A 17500-nucleotide genomic window follows, 5' to 3' on the forward strand; every position below is an offset into this window, starting at 1 on the left:
TTCAGCACTTCGGACCACCCCTCTGGAGTCTGGCACGACCTTGGTGATTCTGCCCAGCATCCAGCAGTTCCTGGCCAGGGATGGATCCGCGACAAGGACGACATCTCCAACCTTGAAGCTCCTCTTCAATCCAAGCCATTTTTGCCGCTCTTGCAATAGTGGCAGATACTCCTGGGTCCACCTCCTCCAGAATAAATCAGTCATATACTGAATTTGTCTCCAGCGCCGTCGTGCGTAGACATCGTCGTTACTGAACACACCAGGTGGCATGCTGGGTTGCGTCTTCAACAGGAGTAGATGATTTGGGGTTAACGGCTCGAGGTCGTTGGGGTCATCTGTGTTGGTTGTAATAGGTCTCCCATTGATGATGCTCTCAACTTCGCACAGGAAAGTCTGCAGTCCTTCATCATCTAACGATTGTTGCCTTACAACAGAACGCAGGACCTTCCTCACGGTACGAATTTGACGTTCCCATATGCCGCCATGATGAGATGCAGCAGGCGGGTTGAACAGCCACTGCACTCCCTTCTGCATCATAGCTTCATTGATGCGGCTCTGGTCCAGTTCTTTCAAGGCTTGTCTCAACTCTCTCTCTGCACCGACCAGATTAGTGCCGTTGTCGGAACGGATGACAGACACTTGGCCTCGTCTGGCTTGGAACCGACGTAGAGCGTTGATACACGAGTCCGTGTCGAGGGAGTATGCGACTTCTATATGCACTGCTCTGACTGTCAGACATGTGAAGAGCACTCCGTACCGTTTGACCTTGGCTCGTCCTCTTTTTATCTCAAAAGGACCAAAGTAGTCCATGCCTGTGTTTGTAAAAGGCGGTTTGTCGGGTAGCAGACGATCTTGTGGCAAGTCTGCCATTTTCTGTTCCCCAGCCTTTGCATGCAGTCTTTTACAGAGGTTGCACTCTGTGATCACTGTTCTTGCTGCTGCATTGGCTCTAGGTATCCAATATCGTTGTCTTAGTCTTGCCAGGACAAGATTTCTGCCGCCGCATCCGGTTTCTAGGTGGGTATGGTGGAGAATGAGGTAGGCTACTCTGTGTTGTTTCGACAGAAGGAAAGGATGCTTGGCCTCCTCAGGCATCGCTGATCTGTTCAGGCGGCCCCCTACTCTCAAAACACCATCTTGTAAGTATGGATCCAATTTGAAAATTGAGCTGGTTCTTTTCACATTTTTATTTCCTTTCTGTAGAACTTTTATTTCTTCAGCATAGGTCTGTCTCTGACTGTATTTGATCAGCTCCATTTCTGCTCTGGATAGCTCTTCAACTGTGAGCATTTTCTTTTCCAAGTTCTTTTTACAGGTGTTCATTTGTTCTTCAACCATTGCTTTGTGTTTTTCTGTGTCATGTTCAGATTCTTTCACAGCTTTCACTAATTCTTTTCTTTTCTCACTCAGGTGTTGCAGTATCTCTTTTAGGCGCAGAATCCAAGCAGTTGCCTTCTTGAGTCTGTACCAGCTGGAGTAATGCTCCACAAGTTGGTTCACTGGCTCTGTGTTGTCGACCACTGGATTCGTGCACGATACAGCAGCTGATGTCTTCACCTCTTCATCACTTTCTGACAGGTAAGTAGACTGTTCAGGTTGCTCTGGCCAGTGGTCAGGCTCGCTCAGGAAGCTAGGCCCTTGAAACCAGTTGTCGCTTGACATGAAGCTCTCTATCTTTAAGCCTCTTGAAGCTTGATCAGCTGGGTTCTGGGAGGTGTTGACATACTTCCACTGAGCTCTTGTGGTGGCTTCTCTAATGAAAGAGACGCGGTTAGCCACAAACGTCTTGAAACGAAGAGCGTCATTTTCAATGTACCTTAGTACAGTCGTACTATCTGTCCAGAAGATGGAATGTGTCAAGGGAACTTGAAGTTCTTCTTTTAGCATTCGGTCAACCTTGACTGAGACCATGGCGGCTGTCAACTCCATCCTTGGGATCGTAACTTGCTTAAGCGGAGCAACTCGGGACTTGCCCATCAAGAAGCAAACGTGTTTCTGTTCTTGCTCATTCGTCAACAGGAGGTAAGACACAACCCCGTATCCGTCTTGACTTGCGTCGGAAAAATGGTGAATTTGTGCGACCTTTGTGACTCCGAATGAGCTGGACTTGAAACATCTGCTCACGCTGAGCTCTGACAGCTTGTCAAGGTCTGCTAGCCACTTCTTCCATGTTCGTTGTGGCTTCTCTGAGATTTCCTCATCCCAGCCTCGTTTGTTCTTGCAAAGGTTTCTCAGAATGAGCTTGACGGGCAGGAGTAGTGGCGCCAAAAACCCCATCGGGTCATACACCGAACTAACAACTGAAAGGATGCCTCGTCTTGTGCATGGCTTGTCAGGCAGCTGAATCTTGAACTTGAAGCTATCGGAACTTGTGCACCACTGCACGCCTAACGCTCGTTCAACTGGTAGTTCGTCTTGCTGCAAGTCCAGATCTTTGACTTCAGCTGCTCTTTCGTCGCCAGGGATGGAGCACAGCAAGGCCCTACTGTTGCTTACCCACTTGGTTAAGTGGAAGCCGCCACTGGCACACAACTCCGTCAGCTCCTTTACAAGATGCACAGCTTCCTCTTCGGTGGCAACTGACTTCAAACAGTCGTCCACATAGAAGTTTTTGAGGACTGTCTCTGCGGCTTCTGGTGAAGTAGTTGCAGCTGCGCCTTGTGCTGTTCTCCTGAGCGCATACGAAGCGCAACTGGGGGACGACGTGGCTCCGAAGAGGTGCACGCACATCCTGTACTCTTCCACAGGTTTGTTCAAATTGCCGCCTGGCCACCAAAGGAAGCGCAACAAATCCGCGTCTTCGTCTGGAACCCGCACCTGGTAGAACATGGATTCGATGTCCGCCATCAGTGCGACAGGCTCCTGCCTGAACCTCAGCAGCACTCCGATTAGGGTGTTTGTAAGGTCCGGCCCTTGTAGCAGTCTGTCGTTCAGCGACACTCCTTGGTATGTTGCCGCGCAATCGAACACAACCCTCAACTTTTTCTTTTTCGGGTGGTACACCCCATGGTGTGGGATGAACCACACTCTCCCGTCACTGCGACTCAGCTGCTCATCTAGAACTCTGGTGGCGTAACCTTTCTCCAGGATGTTGTTCATGAAGCTGTTGTACTCTTGAAAGAAGTCTGCATTTCTGTTAAACTTCCGCTTCAGGGAGTTCAGCCGTTGCTCAGCTATACCACGGTTGCATGGCATCTTCACAGAGTCTTCCTTCAGAGGCAGCTTGATGGTGTAATGGCCATCGATCAGATGTGCTGATGTTGTCACAGTGTGCATAAACTGTTTGTCATGTTGTGATGGCTCTGACTTGTCCTCGCACCGGCGTTCGGGGAAATCAGCCTCGTAGTGCCTCATCAACATGTCTTCTATGCTTAGAACAGAGATGCGATTCACTGAGAATTCACCGTCTTCACAGCCCAAGGACCTTCGTTTCGGCTGTTTATGATCTCCCATGGCTCCATAGCCTTGTGGGCGTTGGAACCGATGAGAAGGCCAATCTCTGATTCCAGTTTTGGAAGATGGACTCGGTTCAGGTAAGACCACTTCTCCAAATCTTTCCTCTGTGGTATGTTGGTTCTCTTTGCAGGTATGTCTGGGTGCGTGTACACATTGGGCAGCTTAATGTAGTCTTGTCCATCTAAGTCACACACCTCCAGATCTGTTAGGACATAGCTGCTGACTTTCTGTTCCTGTGACATGGTGTGAAGAATGTACTCCGTCTTTCTTCCTCGGATGTTCAACTTCTTTGCCAAGTCCTCAGTACAGAAAGTAGCGGTGCTTCCTTGATCCAGGAACGCATACGTCTTGATTATACTTGAACCCCTCTTGTGTCTTATCTGCACAGGTACGATGGGAAGAATGCAAGCGTTGTTCCCAGCCCCAGTTTGGTCACCTCTTCCACATCCTGCTGACACGAGAGCGTTTGTTTCTTCCGCTGCATTCGATGCACTGTCATCTGCACTGTTTTTTTCTTGTGCTGACTCTTCCTTCACAACGTGCAGGATAGCAGGATGCTTAAAGGAACAATCAGGGCATGAGCTCTTTTTCTTACAGTCCTTGGATAGGTGTCCTGCTGTCAAACAGCTAAAACAGAGCCCTTGTGACTTTAAAAAGTCAATTCTCTCGTTCTGGGGTTTCTCTCTGATCTTGTTGCACACGCTGAGTGCATGGTTCTTCTTGCAGAACAAACAGGGACTTTGGAAAGCGTTGCCTGACTTAGCTGCTTTCTTCTCAGCTTGGCCTTTGGGGGCGCTCTTCTCAGTAGCAGCCACATTCACTGCAAAGCTGCTTCGTTTTGACTCACCTTTTCCTGAGCTGGACTTCTTCTTTGTGTCTACCTGTTTACCTGAGGTGGCGTCCAGAATATCACCAAACAGTGGGTCATTAACAACTTTGGCTTGATGATACACAAAGTCCACCAGGTCAGGGAATTTGGCTCTTCTTCTCTTTTTCTCATAAATGTCGTAAGCATGGCCCCTCCATTTCTCTTTCAGCTTAAATGGAAGCTTGGACAAGATGCTCTTCATAGTGGTAGGATTGTTCATCTCGTCCATGTAGTCCACGTCGCTTACTGTGTTACCACATCCAATCAGGAACAAGGCGTAGTTTTTCAATCCTTTCCTGTCATCTGGCTTTATCTGCGGCCAGTCCATTGCTTTCTTGATGTAAGCATTAGCAATTGTCAATTCGTCACCATAATGACGGTTGAGTAATGCTCTGGCTTCTTTGTAAGCCTTGTCTGGCCTCATGTGCTCACAGCTGCGAATGAGTTCAAGTGGCTCCCCACTCGTAAACTGTTCAAGGTAATACAAGCGATCTTGCTGACTGTCCGTCTTGCTAACGATGGCATGCTCGAAAGCTCTTATGAAAGACCTGTATGTCAGAGGATCTCCTGTGAATACTGATATGTCTCTGTGAGGCAGTTGAGTCAGACTCTGTTGCTTGATGAGCATTTCAGTCACTTGGTTTTGACGCTGTAGCACTTGATACAGGTCATCAGCAGAATTAGCATTCTGAGTGTTGTCAGTCATTTGCCTTCCTGAAGATTGTCCTCTCTGTGAAGAGACAACTGGCGCAGCTGATCTAGGCTTGACATCCTGAAGTAGCTTTGCAGCTCCAATGTGCCCATAATCATGACTATGATACTTCTCTTTGCTTTCAGTCACATACCTAGGTTCAACTTTAGGCTTTGTTACTGGTTCCAGTAAATCATGAACAGATTGAGAATCTTCATAATCTTCATAAACTTTTAATTTAGCTTGTGAAGCAGCAATGTCAGTTTCAAGCTGCAACTGTTCCTTTTTTGATCTCAAGCGCGATTCTTCTGCTTTCAAACGCATTTCTTCTTCTTTTAAGCGCATTTCTTCTTCCTCAATCTCTTTTTTCTTTTCAATAGCTTCTGCTTGCTTTAGCAGTGCTTCGTGTTCTGCTTTTAGTCTCAAACGCACTGAACTGGTGTTGGATCGCTGAGATGCACGGCTCCGAATTGTGTGGGTCTCAGAAATACTATCCTGTGGTCTAATACCATCTTCCTCTTCATGAGAATACTTTTGCACATTTTCAATCCATTCATTTAGTTCGTTTATGAATGCCTTTAATTCTTCACATCTGTTTAGAAATGTCTCCTGATCAGTATTTCGTTCCTCTTCACTCATAATCTCACATAATTCTTCATTAAGCCGTTTATACTCTCCAAAACATTTTTCTAGCTTGGGTAGAATTTCCCATTGTAACCTTTCAACATTGCTTTCATCTTGTTTCAATGTTTCAATGTCTTTTCGCTGCTTTGTTAACTGTGCCAACTTTCCCCTTCTCTCATCTTTTAATCTCCTGATTTTCTCATCCACTGCCCTTTCCGTGGGCTTTGGTGCCCTCTTCTGGTCACTAGGCGCATCCGCATTTGACTCAGCATTTAATTCAGCCATCTTGTTTCACACGTGAATCTTCACACATTAACTGTGACAATTTCGAAATTCCCCACAGCTTCTAAACTCTTCCAAACATTCACAGACACTTGTGAAAAGAGTTACTACTTGTGAAAGATCGTTTTGCATAAACATGAATGACTGTCGAGGCTGGGAATCCTTTGGGCATTTACTGTAGATTTGCACAGTCAGCTTAGCAGGATAGCTAGCGCGCTAACTAGCGTAGCATGCTAACGGGAATGAATAGAGATATCAGACCTGACCCAGGGAAAGCTTGCTTCAGCCAGCACTGCAGTCGAAGTATTTCTTTTACTGCTTCAGTTCCTCTCAAACCTTGCAGGCGATTTCAGGTGCTTCTGTCTTCTTATTGAGCTGGCAGCATTCAACTTCTCATGTCCTCCTCTCAGCCCGGTAGCGTGGGTCCGAATCCTCGGCAACCGTCGTGGCTTGGGCTAGTCTTTTGACTTGAATGTGAGTGCAGGTGACTCACTAGCCATGAACCTCAGAGTTACTTTCGGACGCGACACAAAACAGAAATAAAAGTCTGGAGTCCAAAACTTAAGTTTGATGTCTTTCTTTATAGTAACTTAAAATAATACAAAACAAAAGATGAATTCCTAACTCCTATCTAAAAACTAACTGAAATGTGACGGTCAAAAGACTGTGATGCTCCTATGGTTCGTGGCTTCTACACTGACGTTCTTCATGCGTCCTGACGGTTTTATATTAATATCAGCAGCCAATCAAAATGCACCACAGTATCTAGTGTCTAGGTAAAAACTACAAAATTACAAATTAATTCGTATTACACTAAATATGCATACAATACTTCCTAAGTATCCAAATTAACTATAATTCTGCTCAATATCAATTCTAAATACAAAATCTATGTACATAAATAAACATTTTACTTAAAACATAGAAAATGGCTCTAACAGACATGAAGCAATGGTGCTCTTTTAGAAACGTCTACTCTATTTCCCTCCCTCAATCCAGGGGGCGCCGGAACGAGTTTTTAAGTGGTGGTGCATTTGTTTCTTCATTCTTTATTTCTTAATAATGTTACTGCTGCTGCACTCCACTCATTTGTCTGCAGTAAAAGTTGTGAAAGCCTCATTGAGGGAGCCCAAAAGTGGGGATGCAAACGCACCACTGCATCCCTCTTTCCAGCACCTATGCCTCAATCCCAATGTAAAACATAGATACTGTGCACATTAGAGGTAATCCATCTTAGAAATAGGTTTTTTGTAAATTAAATACGAAATCTGTCTGATGATGCTGTGAATGGATGATTTTCATTTTTCAAAAAAGGAAAGGCTAGCAGGGCGCACATATAGTATGCAGATGGCAGTATGCCGTCCGTGCGAACCCTACTTAGTGGAACACACATTGAGACAAACGGAAGGAGAGAGAGAGAGAGAGAGAGAGAGAGAGAGAGGGAGAGAGAGAGAGAGAGAGAGAGAGAGAGAGAGAGAGAGAGAGAGAGAGAGAGAAGGTAGTACTTGGCACTTCAATAAATCAAAGTGATCCCTCTCTCACACACATACAGTACACTCTTACTCTCTCTCTCTCTCTCTCTCTCTCTCTCTGCTCTCTCCCACTCACCCCTCCCTCCTTTTCTCCCCTGTGGTAATTTATGGCCACTGACTGGCACCAAAAAACTGTTTCAATTTATTACTTTTAACCCTTGTCCGCAGCTCGGCACTGATGCCATGACAGTTAAACTGCCAGTGGTTAGTGTGTGTCGACCGCCATGCCTATGAGTCAGTGAATCAGTACAGTCAGTTCTTCTCTCAGGGCACAGCCCATTCCCACAGAGCAGAACACAGTGCAGCACACAGAGCAGAACACAGTGTAGCCCAGTGCCACACAGGACAGTCCTTAAAACCGCCCACATTCACAATCCCACTTAAAGGAACACTAAGACATTTTCCTAATTCACTAGGGCAGGGGTGGGAAATCTTTTTCATTCGAGGGGCCAGTTCAAATTCCTCCAATGGCCGTACAAGTCCTCCGAGGGCCTTACTATGAACACAAACAAGGATTTCCCCCTGCACTTTAGGTCTATATTGAAGGCAGTCACCTTAATAACAGACCCCCACCTTCTCTAGGTCACCTGAATATAACACAATTTTAATGTAAATGTAATTTCTAAGATTCCTTTACAAAATATATCATATTTCATGTAAAGATGCATAACATAACATAAAATATATTGGGGGCCGGATAAAATGGCCTCAAGGGCCATAAACGGCAAACGGCAAACGGCAAACTGCAACTCCCATTGTCATTGTGACACAGCACACAAGTGCACCCTGCACACTGCACATACCATAATTGCATTTATGCCTCACCCGTGCAAAGGGGCACAATTATGTTGTGTTGTGCAGTTGATAATGTTGTGTGGCGCACTAGATAGAGTTGTGTAATGGATTGCTTTTGTTACATTTTGCAAAGCATGTGTTAAGTGAATGCAAAGCAGTCTCTATGCTATCAATTTGGCTAATTTGGTTATAGGTTTGTGCATCTGAGTGAAGTGGTCTGTAAGCACAGCCAAAGTTACAAAAATGTGATGGAGCAAACCTAAAAAAGGAATAGCAGAATAAGACAGAATGCAGGTGGATCTGGCTGGGCAGGGGGTGGACAAAGGAGGCCTGCGGGGACCCCAGACAGCAAAAGCGAGGCTGGCAGAGCTAGGGGGAAGGTGTGTGTGTGTGTGTGTGTGTGTGTGTGTGTGTGTGTGTGTGTGTGTGTGTGTGTGTGTGTGTGTGTGTGTGTGTGTGTGTGTGTGTGTGTGGTGCCTCACCATCCAGGCACCAGCACGAGCACCAGGCACCATCGATGACACTGGATTGGTTAGTCTCGCTTGGTGTCCGGGCCAGATGGGTCTTGTGGTGAGCCCAGAGACAGCTGAGTGTGGAGACTGTGGGGAACCCTCCTGTGGGGCGTGTGTGTGGTCAGGGCCGGATAAAGATGGCCTGGGGCCCCTAGGCTACAGGTTTCTGTGCGTCTTCCTGGAAGGTAAATTTCACGAGGACACTCTATAGACAGTGTCATAATTACAAGCTAGGAATTAAGGATAACATGTCTGCCAACTGTGGAGAGGAGTATTAACAAGATGTAAAACTGTACTCAACATTACAGATTCATTTTTCAATATTGCATCAATATAGCATTCTGCACTTTTTTGACTTTTGGCCAATTGGGGGCCCCTGACAAGTGGGGGGCCCTAGGCTGCAGCCATATCTAGCCAGTGCATTAATCCGGCTCTTTGTGTGGTGCATGTGTGTGTGTCTGTGTGCTTGTGTTTGTGTGTGTGTGTGTGTGTGTGTGTGCGTGCATGTGTGCATTCAAAAGTGCCCGCACCAACTTTGATGTCGTATAACTCTTGAATGACTAAAGGTATGACTACGAAACTTTGTGACTTTTCCTAAAATGAAATTGGCTACAATGTGATACCAAAAGATTAGGTTTATCATTTTTGTTGTTGCCATGGCAACAGTTTTCTGACAGGTACGCCTGACCAAAAATCTCTGATCTAAGTCTCATCATCATCATTTTTCATATTTTTTTACATTGTCATTAGCATCAGACACCCTTGTGAACATTTGAAGTGGTCTGATGCACATCATAACCAAAATTGATGTGCATTACCCAAGTTAGATGGAAAATACATTAAGGTGACATTTTGGGCAATAAAATCAGGAAATGATGTCATAATGACGTCATAATATCCAAAAATGACATCAAACTGATGTCAGTCATAGCTCTTTGGCTGAAGATCATGTTTGGTGGTCATACGCCATTCGGTTCCTAAGTTATGAGGGGGGGGGGGGGGGGGGGGGTCAAAAGAGCCCCCCCCCCCGGTCCCAGGTATGCCAAAAAAGCCCGGTCTGGATAGGGTTAAAGGAGACTATATTTTCACTTTCACTTTATTTCATTAGAGACCATGTACACTTACAGCAAAACATGTACATTTTGCCATTTCTCGCACCATACCAGAGTTAGCTTCAGGCTTATTTACGTACATACATCTTGAGTTTCATATGTGCAAATACACTGTGTCACGTCCCTCCATGGGCCAATGAGGGGAGACCTTCTCTTTAACTCCCAAACATTGTTCTTTTGATTAGGACTCATGTAGGGGTGTGACCTAGAGTCCTTATTAGGCTGTTTGGGTATGAACTGCTTCTGTATGTAGCACAGAATCATTTCACAATTGTTTAACCCTCTATTGAATGGCATTGCCATATGGCAACAAATTCTTTTTTGGGGTTTTTAAAATAGAGTATAACTAATATCCACCACTTTTCCCATTGTGAGTGAACATGAGACTTCATTTTTGAAATATTTATCAGTTTGAAGACATTACCTTATTAGGAAATCCTGTTTTCCCACCCCTTTCATGTGGATACGCCACACTATGAAGGTCACGTCATAGTGGGAATCTTTACATAGGCTAGTTAGTTTTCAAACTTCAAGACATATTTTCATCATAATAAAATTCAACATTAATCTAGGATGTGTAAACTTTCATTTTTCATCATTTAATCCAAATATAAAGTTATACTTTCTCTGTAAAAGGCGAAAATTAATTTGTTGCCATATGGCAACAACATGCATACAGTGACACTCCTTCTATACATGCATCCCAATGGGCTCCCATTGAGTTACATAGGGCAGGGCTCCCATTGAGTTACATAGTGCTCTATTTGCACTTATTATATAATTTTAACTTGAAAACATGAACCTTCTTAACATTATGCTATTTGTATACCTCAATTCATAAGTTATATGATATAATATTAATAAGCCCACTACCAAACTCCCATTGCCATTATAAGACAGCTTTCAGCTTTCTGGGTAACAGATAGAAAGCCACTTATTCTTTTTCTCCAGTGTTTTTTCTCAGTGTGTTTCTCCTTTCATTCTGAACCCAAATATACCTGCTCTGTTGTGCACAAACAGAATACATTGTGCAAACAGCACACAGAGTGGCATTTGAAGGCTTTGGATTCTGATTCCTATATTTCATAGGGAATAGGACAGATGGTGTTGCTATGGCAATCTGACATTCCTACAGAAAGGCGAGAGTTTGGAAAGGGTCACATTCACAATTCGACACATTATAAATAATCGGAATAATAATCAAGGTTTTGTTTGTCAATCAAAAGTTTGCCATTCAAATCATGGTCTATCGTGCATGTCTAAATCAAAGAGTTATGCAAATATTATATGAAAGGCCTTTAATTTTGGCAAATACTGTGGTCTTATAAGTGATTTTAGTGCTTAAGAATATTAAAAGATGACACCAACGTTGAATCATGGATTTAATTATCCTAATTCATGTAAATCATGTTGTGTGGTACCAATGATGCAACTAATGTTAAAACCACCCACACGTATTGCATGATCCTGTCATACATTTAATTGCATCAACAAGCAAGGATGGCAAATACTAGACTGCTACTTGACTGCAAATACTAAACAGCAGTGCAACTGAAAGAGACAAAAGACAACAGAAGACTACCCTCCTCTATTGGACCAGATGTGTTGTCAGATAGTGATGATGTTGGAAACCAGCAAAGACAAGCAACTCTAACAGCCAGTGGCATCTACTATAGCGTGTGCCTTTATCCTGTCAAGGCTTTACAACTGCCGTGTGACTCTTCCTTACAGCCCCTGTCAGAGATGTTACCCCCTGATGATGTTGTTGGACAGAGAAGAAGCCAGCTTGCTGCCTTTTAGAAACACAAGCCGCGGCCTGGGTTCTGCTATCTGCCCCCAACAACCCTGCTCGCTCTGCCCCGCCATGCGTGACCCTATCAGTGAAGACCAGGCTGTGTTGCTTCTTTCCAGCAGGTGCACTTTGATCTCGCCCTGGCCGATCCGCCTTGCTGCTGACATCCAGAGACAGACGGACAAGGGTGGAGGGAGGGAAGAAGAAGGGGGTGATGAGTGGAGAAGGGGGGGGGGTGACATGGAGCATGGAGGGGTGAAGAGAGGTGTGGAGAAGAGTGGAAAGGAGGGTTGAGGAGAGGAGAGAGGTTGAGAGGCTGTGCTTTTCTGGCTTTGATAGCATGGTGAGCCAACAGCAGAGGGCGTGGGAGGGAAGAAATGGCTGATGGGTGAAGTGGGGGATGAGACAAGACATGTAGGTGAGAGGAAAGGAGAAGACAGGAAAGAAGGGTTGAGGAGAGGAGAGAGGTTGGACAGAGGCTGCACTTCTCTGCCTTCTACGGCATGGCAAGTCAGCTTTGGCAAGGCCCTCCCTTTTGCAAGTCCACTTTTGCAGCCCTACGATAGACCACTGGAGCATTCACCCATCTCTGCATGATACAGCAACAGCTGCTGTGTGTGTATTTGTGATTGTGAGTGTATGCCATTTTTTGTATATTAGAGAAACAAAGAAAAAGCTGTGTCAGCAAATGTGTTAATTTTCCTTTGTCAGTTAGGCTGTAACTGTGTGTGCGTGCATGTGCATCTGTATGTGTGTTTGTGTGTGTATGCATTGATATCTGTGTGTATTCGTGTTTGGAAGCTTATCTGACAGCCAGATGGCCACACCAGCACCCGATGCATACAGCATACGGCAGACGTCCTCCCATCCGCACCACTTCCTCCTGCTTCCCCTGACACAGGTCAAAGGTCATACAAGCACCAGGCATGCTCCATTAATCCACAAACCCAGGAAATGTGGGTGAGTGTGTCCGGGGTCTGTGTTTCTGTGTGTCTAAGAAGGATTAGTATGTGTGTATGAGTCTGAGTGTATGTGTAGGAGTGTTGTAGAACTCTGTGTGTGTGTGTCTGTCTGTGTGTGTGTGTGTGTGTGTGTGTGTGTGTGTGTGTGTGTGTGTGTGTGTGTGTGTGTGTGTGTGTGTGTGTGTGTGTGTGTGTGTGTGTGTGTGTGTGTGTGTGCCTGTCTGTGTGTGTGCGCAGACTGGCGTCATACAAAGGTGTGTTATCAGCATGCTAGTGCATTCTGTGTGTTCGTCCCACGTCTTATCTTTTCATGAAGGGCAACATTGCACAAAAGCAGTTTTGTCACATGACCAGCCTCGAGCAAAATACATAGTCTTTCTGCATTTGCAATGAATTTCTGTTGCTAAATGAAAACCTGCTAAGCTGTGCCTTGACCAAAACCATGCCTCATCCTAACCTGTCAGTAAAACAACATTTCTGCAGCTTTACTTTTGCCAACAGCACTGAAACAGTGTTGTACAGTAATTGTACAGCACAGTACAGTATTTTTGTACGTCTTGTCATGATGCCATGTTGTTGTGATAATGGTACATTAATCAAATGATGTGCACAAAACAGATGAGCATTTGTCAAGGCACACATGATGTTTATCTCTGTCCTCATCCATCTTCTCCTTTAGTCCCATCCCCCATGTTTTCAAATGCATGTGTGTTTTGAGCATGATTAAGCATGTGTTTACAGCAATAAATTATCATGTGAGGTTATACACATTTGTGATTGCCGCAATCTGTTCCTATCGTTTTCTCTGCAAAACAGTTTAAGGAAATGCTGTCGGGGTTCTCTCTCGCTGACATACACTCATGTCAATTATCCTTAACAAAAATCTCCTGAGGAATGGTCTGACTTAAAATAATAACATAATTAACACATTGGTACTTTGCACCTAGCCTTGTCTCAATGAGACAGACAAGGGTCTCCCTTTTTAAGTAGTGCTGGGAAGTAATTAAAAGGAAAATATGAAGTGAAATTTATGTGAGGCTTTTTTCCCCCGACCAAAAAAGTGCTAAGCCTTCAGTAGTCTTAAGGCCATTGGTTGTAGTAGTAGCCAAATCAAACATGAAGTGTAAGCTTTGATTGCCTGAAAATAACGTCATTTATGCAACAAATTTCAAAACTGGAGTTGTACTGTCTGTCTAGTCAGCGACTAGTCACTGACCTGGGGAGCGACAAGGGAATGGGGCACGCATTTCAAATATCAATGGAGTTCTCCCATCAAACCAGTAATTGCTTTTCAATGTCATGAATAAATGTTGGTGTTCTTGTTTCAAACTACAGATGTACAGGATCCAAGATCTGGTTCTGGATCCAGCAGGATAATAGAGTTTTTCAGACTATCTGGATCCGGCAGGATCTTAAGCAGTGGATCCGGTATCCGGCAGTTACCTAAAAATCAGGATCTGGGGCATCTCTACTTTTTACGTAGCCCAGGCTTTTCAGTCAGTCTTTCACAACCCCAATCGCTGCATGGAGTGAAAGCCCTTTGAAAGCGGCCGTTGAAGGCAGTGTGGCAGTAAGCCAATGAGTCTTAAAAATAGTTTGCGCCGACATAATAAAAAGGGCCCACGTGTGCGAGTTGGCTATGTGTTTCAACCCTTTCGTAGGATCCGGTGTCCGGTTCCGGATCCGGCAGGATCTTAAGCAGTGGATCCGGTATCCCGCAGGATCCTAAAAATCAGGATCCGGTGCATCTTTATTTCAAACAGATACGCCCTTCCCTCCAATTTCCTTGGTAGATCCAGATCCTGGCATATACCTGGCATGATGGTATTCTAAACCAGGCAAATATTCAAATGTACTGACTCTTTCATCAATTTAAGATGCAGTCTAAGACATTGTGTAATTCGTCTGAATAGTAAAGTTAGTTTTAGGAATGCAACAAAATAATATTATACATTTACAACCATACAAATAAACTTCATTTATTTTAGTTAATTTAAGGAAGGAGGAAAGTGAAAAAGGAAAATAGACTGCAAACTTCTGACAACCTGGTCTGAAAAGCAATCAAACAACTTGGGTTGTAGCAGTTTCAAAAAGAATAACCATGCCTCTTGTCCCCAAGAAAAATATGAAAAAAATCTGGTCACACATTATGACCCACTTTCTTGCCGTGTTCAAGCTATTCTGAAGAAACTGAAGGTATTTCATTAATGTTGCTGTCATATTTGTTGTAAGTACATTTTATTCACACTTCAATGTTAGGACCACAATTACCATATTACGTGCTGTTATATGTCAAAGCTTTTTTTCATCTCGGTTGCTTATTCCGTCACAACCCGACACATTCTGCAATTCTGCAGAGGTAGTCATTCTGGCAGCAGCACATGAGTGAATTGAACAGATGAAGTGATGGTGTGAAAGTCCTGTTTTTTAATTGGACATTACAGTTTGGATGTAGTTATTTGTAAAACTTTTCAGAACACAGGGTTAATGGTTCTGGTGGGATGTTTTTCGTTCTTTTGTTCTCAGAATGACAAAGTGCGCTCTGAAAAGGAGGAATGATTGGAGTGTTGAGAAGGTCACATTGCGGTTCTGTCCCACTTTGCTGACACAATTACACATCGTTAGGATGGCTGATCTAAAAACCTAACACATCCCTTGTGATAGTCTCCCTCCTTTTCTCTCCAATTATTTTTTTTTCTTTTTTGGTATTTTTTCTTCCCTCCTTCTGCTCCACCTTAAAGTGGCTAAAATATGTTAGAGAGTCATTGGTGTAGAATGATGACAGATAACATCTTTTTTCTCAACCCGTCTCAGGGGAAAAGGCACAGAGAGATATTTTTTAATATTATGATTTCCTATTATTATTCCTATTCCTATTCCATTTTCTGTCGTTATGCTTCTTTTTTTAACCTCATTGGTGAAGGGTGCTTTCAAGACGGCCAAGTCTTGAAACAAGTGCGAGCAAGTGAGCAAACAGATTGTTAAAAAAAGTTTCAATGTCAAGGTGGGGTAAGTGCAACTGCAGCCATGCAGGCTATTTCTCTTCTTTCTTTCTTTCTTTCTTTCTTTCTTTCTTTCTTTCTTTCTTTCTTTCTTTCTTTCTTTCTCTTCCTTTGAGCCAAAGGACCATTAACCCTGACAGCTACATCCAGCCACCGCTTAAACAGGCCAATCAATTTGTATCCCAGGAGGAAATAGGCCCCCCCGTCTACCTCACCACTCATATCTTTTACTGGTAGTGAGTTGTGGATGCGAGCTACCCCTTAGGAGTCAGGAATTGGCTGTTGGCTTCATTGACACATTCTTAGCTCATCTTGAACAAGCAGCCTGTTTTGAACATAACAGAATTGATCTTTTTCTCTGCCATGTTATGTTACTTCCGTATGAATCTCATAGCCCTTGGTAGAGGTGGAATGACACAGCGACACTGATGCAGTCTGCTTTCCATTAGGTCATTTGGACAGCAAGGTTGCAGATTATCAACTGTCACAAAGCAAAGGCCCCATTTTTATGTATCTGCCTTCAACAAAGCCAATTTCTTTTCTCATTTAGCAACACAAAAGGAACACAGATAGACAGCTTGAGGAAGAAAATTAACGGGACACTAAGAGAGAGAGAGAGAGAGAGAGAGAGAGAGAGAGAGAGAGAGAGAGACAGACAGACAGACAGACAGACAGACAGACAGACAGACAGACAGACAGAGACAGACAGAGACACAGCTGGAGAGCAAATATTAATTCATGGATTGAATGGACAGAGACATGACAAAAGGGGAGTCAGATGAATCCAGCGATAGTGAGATCAGCATGTTCTCTATTTGAGGATAATTCATGTTTTTATTCCGAGGCTTTTTCTCCCTTGGCCGATACTCACTCTGAGACCTTAAGCAAAGTTTCACAGCAAGGGATGCCTTGCGCTGATAAGGAGTCTATTGAGTTATCTAGGGGAGAGATTAGCTTCGCTAGGGCTACAGCGTTAATTAGCACATTGATTGATTGTTAATCAAGTGCATACTGTAGGTGCAGATGTGCATGCATGTGTGCATGCGCACATATTTGTGTGAGTGTGTGTAGGTCTGGGTATGTATATGTGTGCATGTGCTTACATTTGCAATTCTGGGTGTGGTGCATGTGCACATCATTTGTTGTGTGCAGTACTGAGGCAGAAAAAAATGCATGAACCTCTCCCTACATTAGTGTGACATTACACACTGCTACTACTACTTAGTGGTGAATTAAATTCCGCTTAGTCCGAGACCAAGACATTACCAAGACCAGAGGGTATCAAGACCGAGAGAACAAGACCAAGACAGACCAGTTGAGACCAAAACCAATTCAAGGTCAAGACAGGGCGAGACCGAGTCAAGACTGATGAGCCTTAGGGCCTTTCCCATTTCTAATTTCTACCCCTACCCCTACACCTTCCCCTTGCCCCTCTTCTGTTGAAACGGAGCTGTAAGGCGTAGGGCTTGAAACCTGCCCATACGAATTGAAAAACCCCTTCAACAATCACGGAATGACTCCCATAGCATTCAAAAACCATTCTCTCTATGGTTAAACTAACGATTTTGCTTGTAATTGTAATGTTGTGCAGTGTTGTGCAGCCCTCACAAAACCTTCACGACTTCCATGCATTGTGTTGATGTTAATAGTTAAACTTGTACAATGGAATAATTATTACCACTTTTAAACCGTCAATTGCGGTGAAAATACTTGTGTGCTGTTGTGGATGCCGCTGCTTGCCGACAAATTTTAAAGGCATTCGCAATGCATTCAGGGAAATCTGTCGTAACCCTCCATCTGGAGTGTGGTATCGGAAAATCTCTGTTTGGAGGGATGCAAAGCCCTTCGCCATACCCCTGCCCCTCTGTCTTA

General features: G+C 44.1%; 1 protein-coding gene across 1 annotated transcript in view; it reads right to left on the reverse strand.

The window, feature by feature from the left end:
* The window catches only part of LOC134439442 (uncharacterized), a 3589-nt gene extending 229 nt beyond the window's left edge, over positions 1 to 3360 (reverse strand). The window contains exon 1 of the mRNA XM_063189332.1: positions 1 to 3360. This exon is cut by the window's left edge and continues 229 nt beyond it. Coding sequence (XP_063045402.1) covers positions 1 to 3360 — 3360 coding nt within the window.
* Positions 3361 to 17500: the final 14140 nt, after the last annotated feature.

The sequence above is a fragment of the Engraulis encrasicolus genome, chromosome 23, assembly GCF_034702125.1.
Source record: "Engraulis encrasicolus isolate BLACKSEA-1 chromosome 23, IST_EnEncr_1.0, whole genome shotgun sequence".
Lineage (NCBI taxonomy): Eukaryota > Metazoa > Chordata > Actinopteri > Clupeiformes > Engraulidae > Engraulis > Engraulis encrasicolus.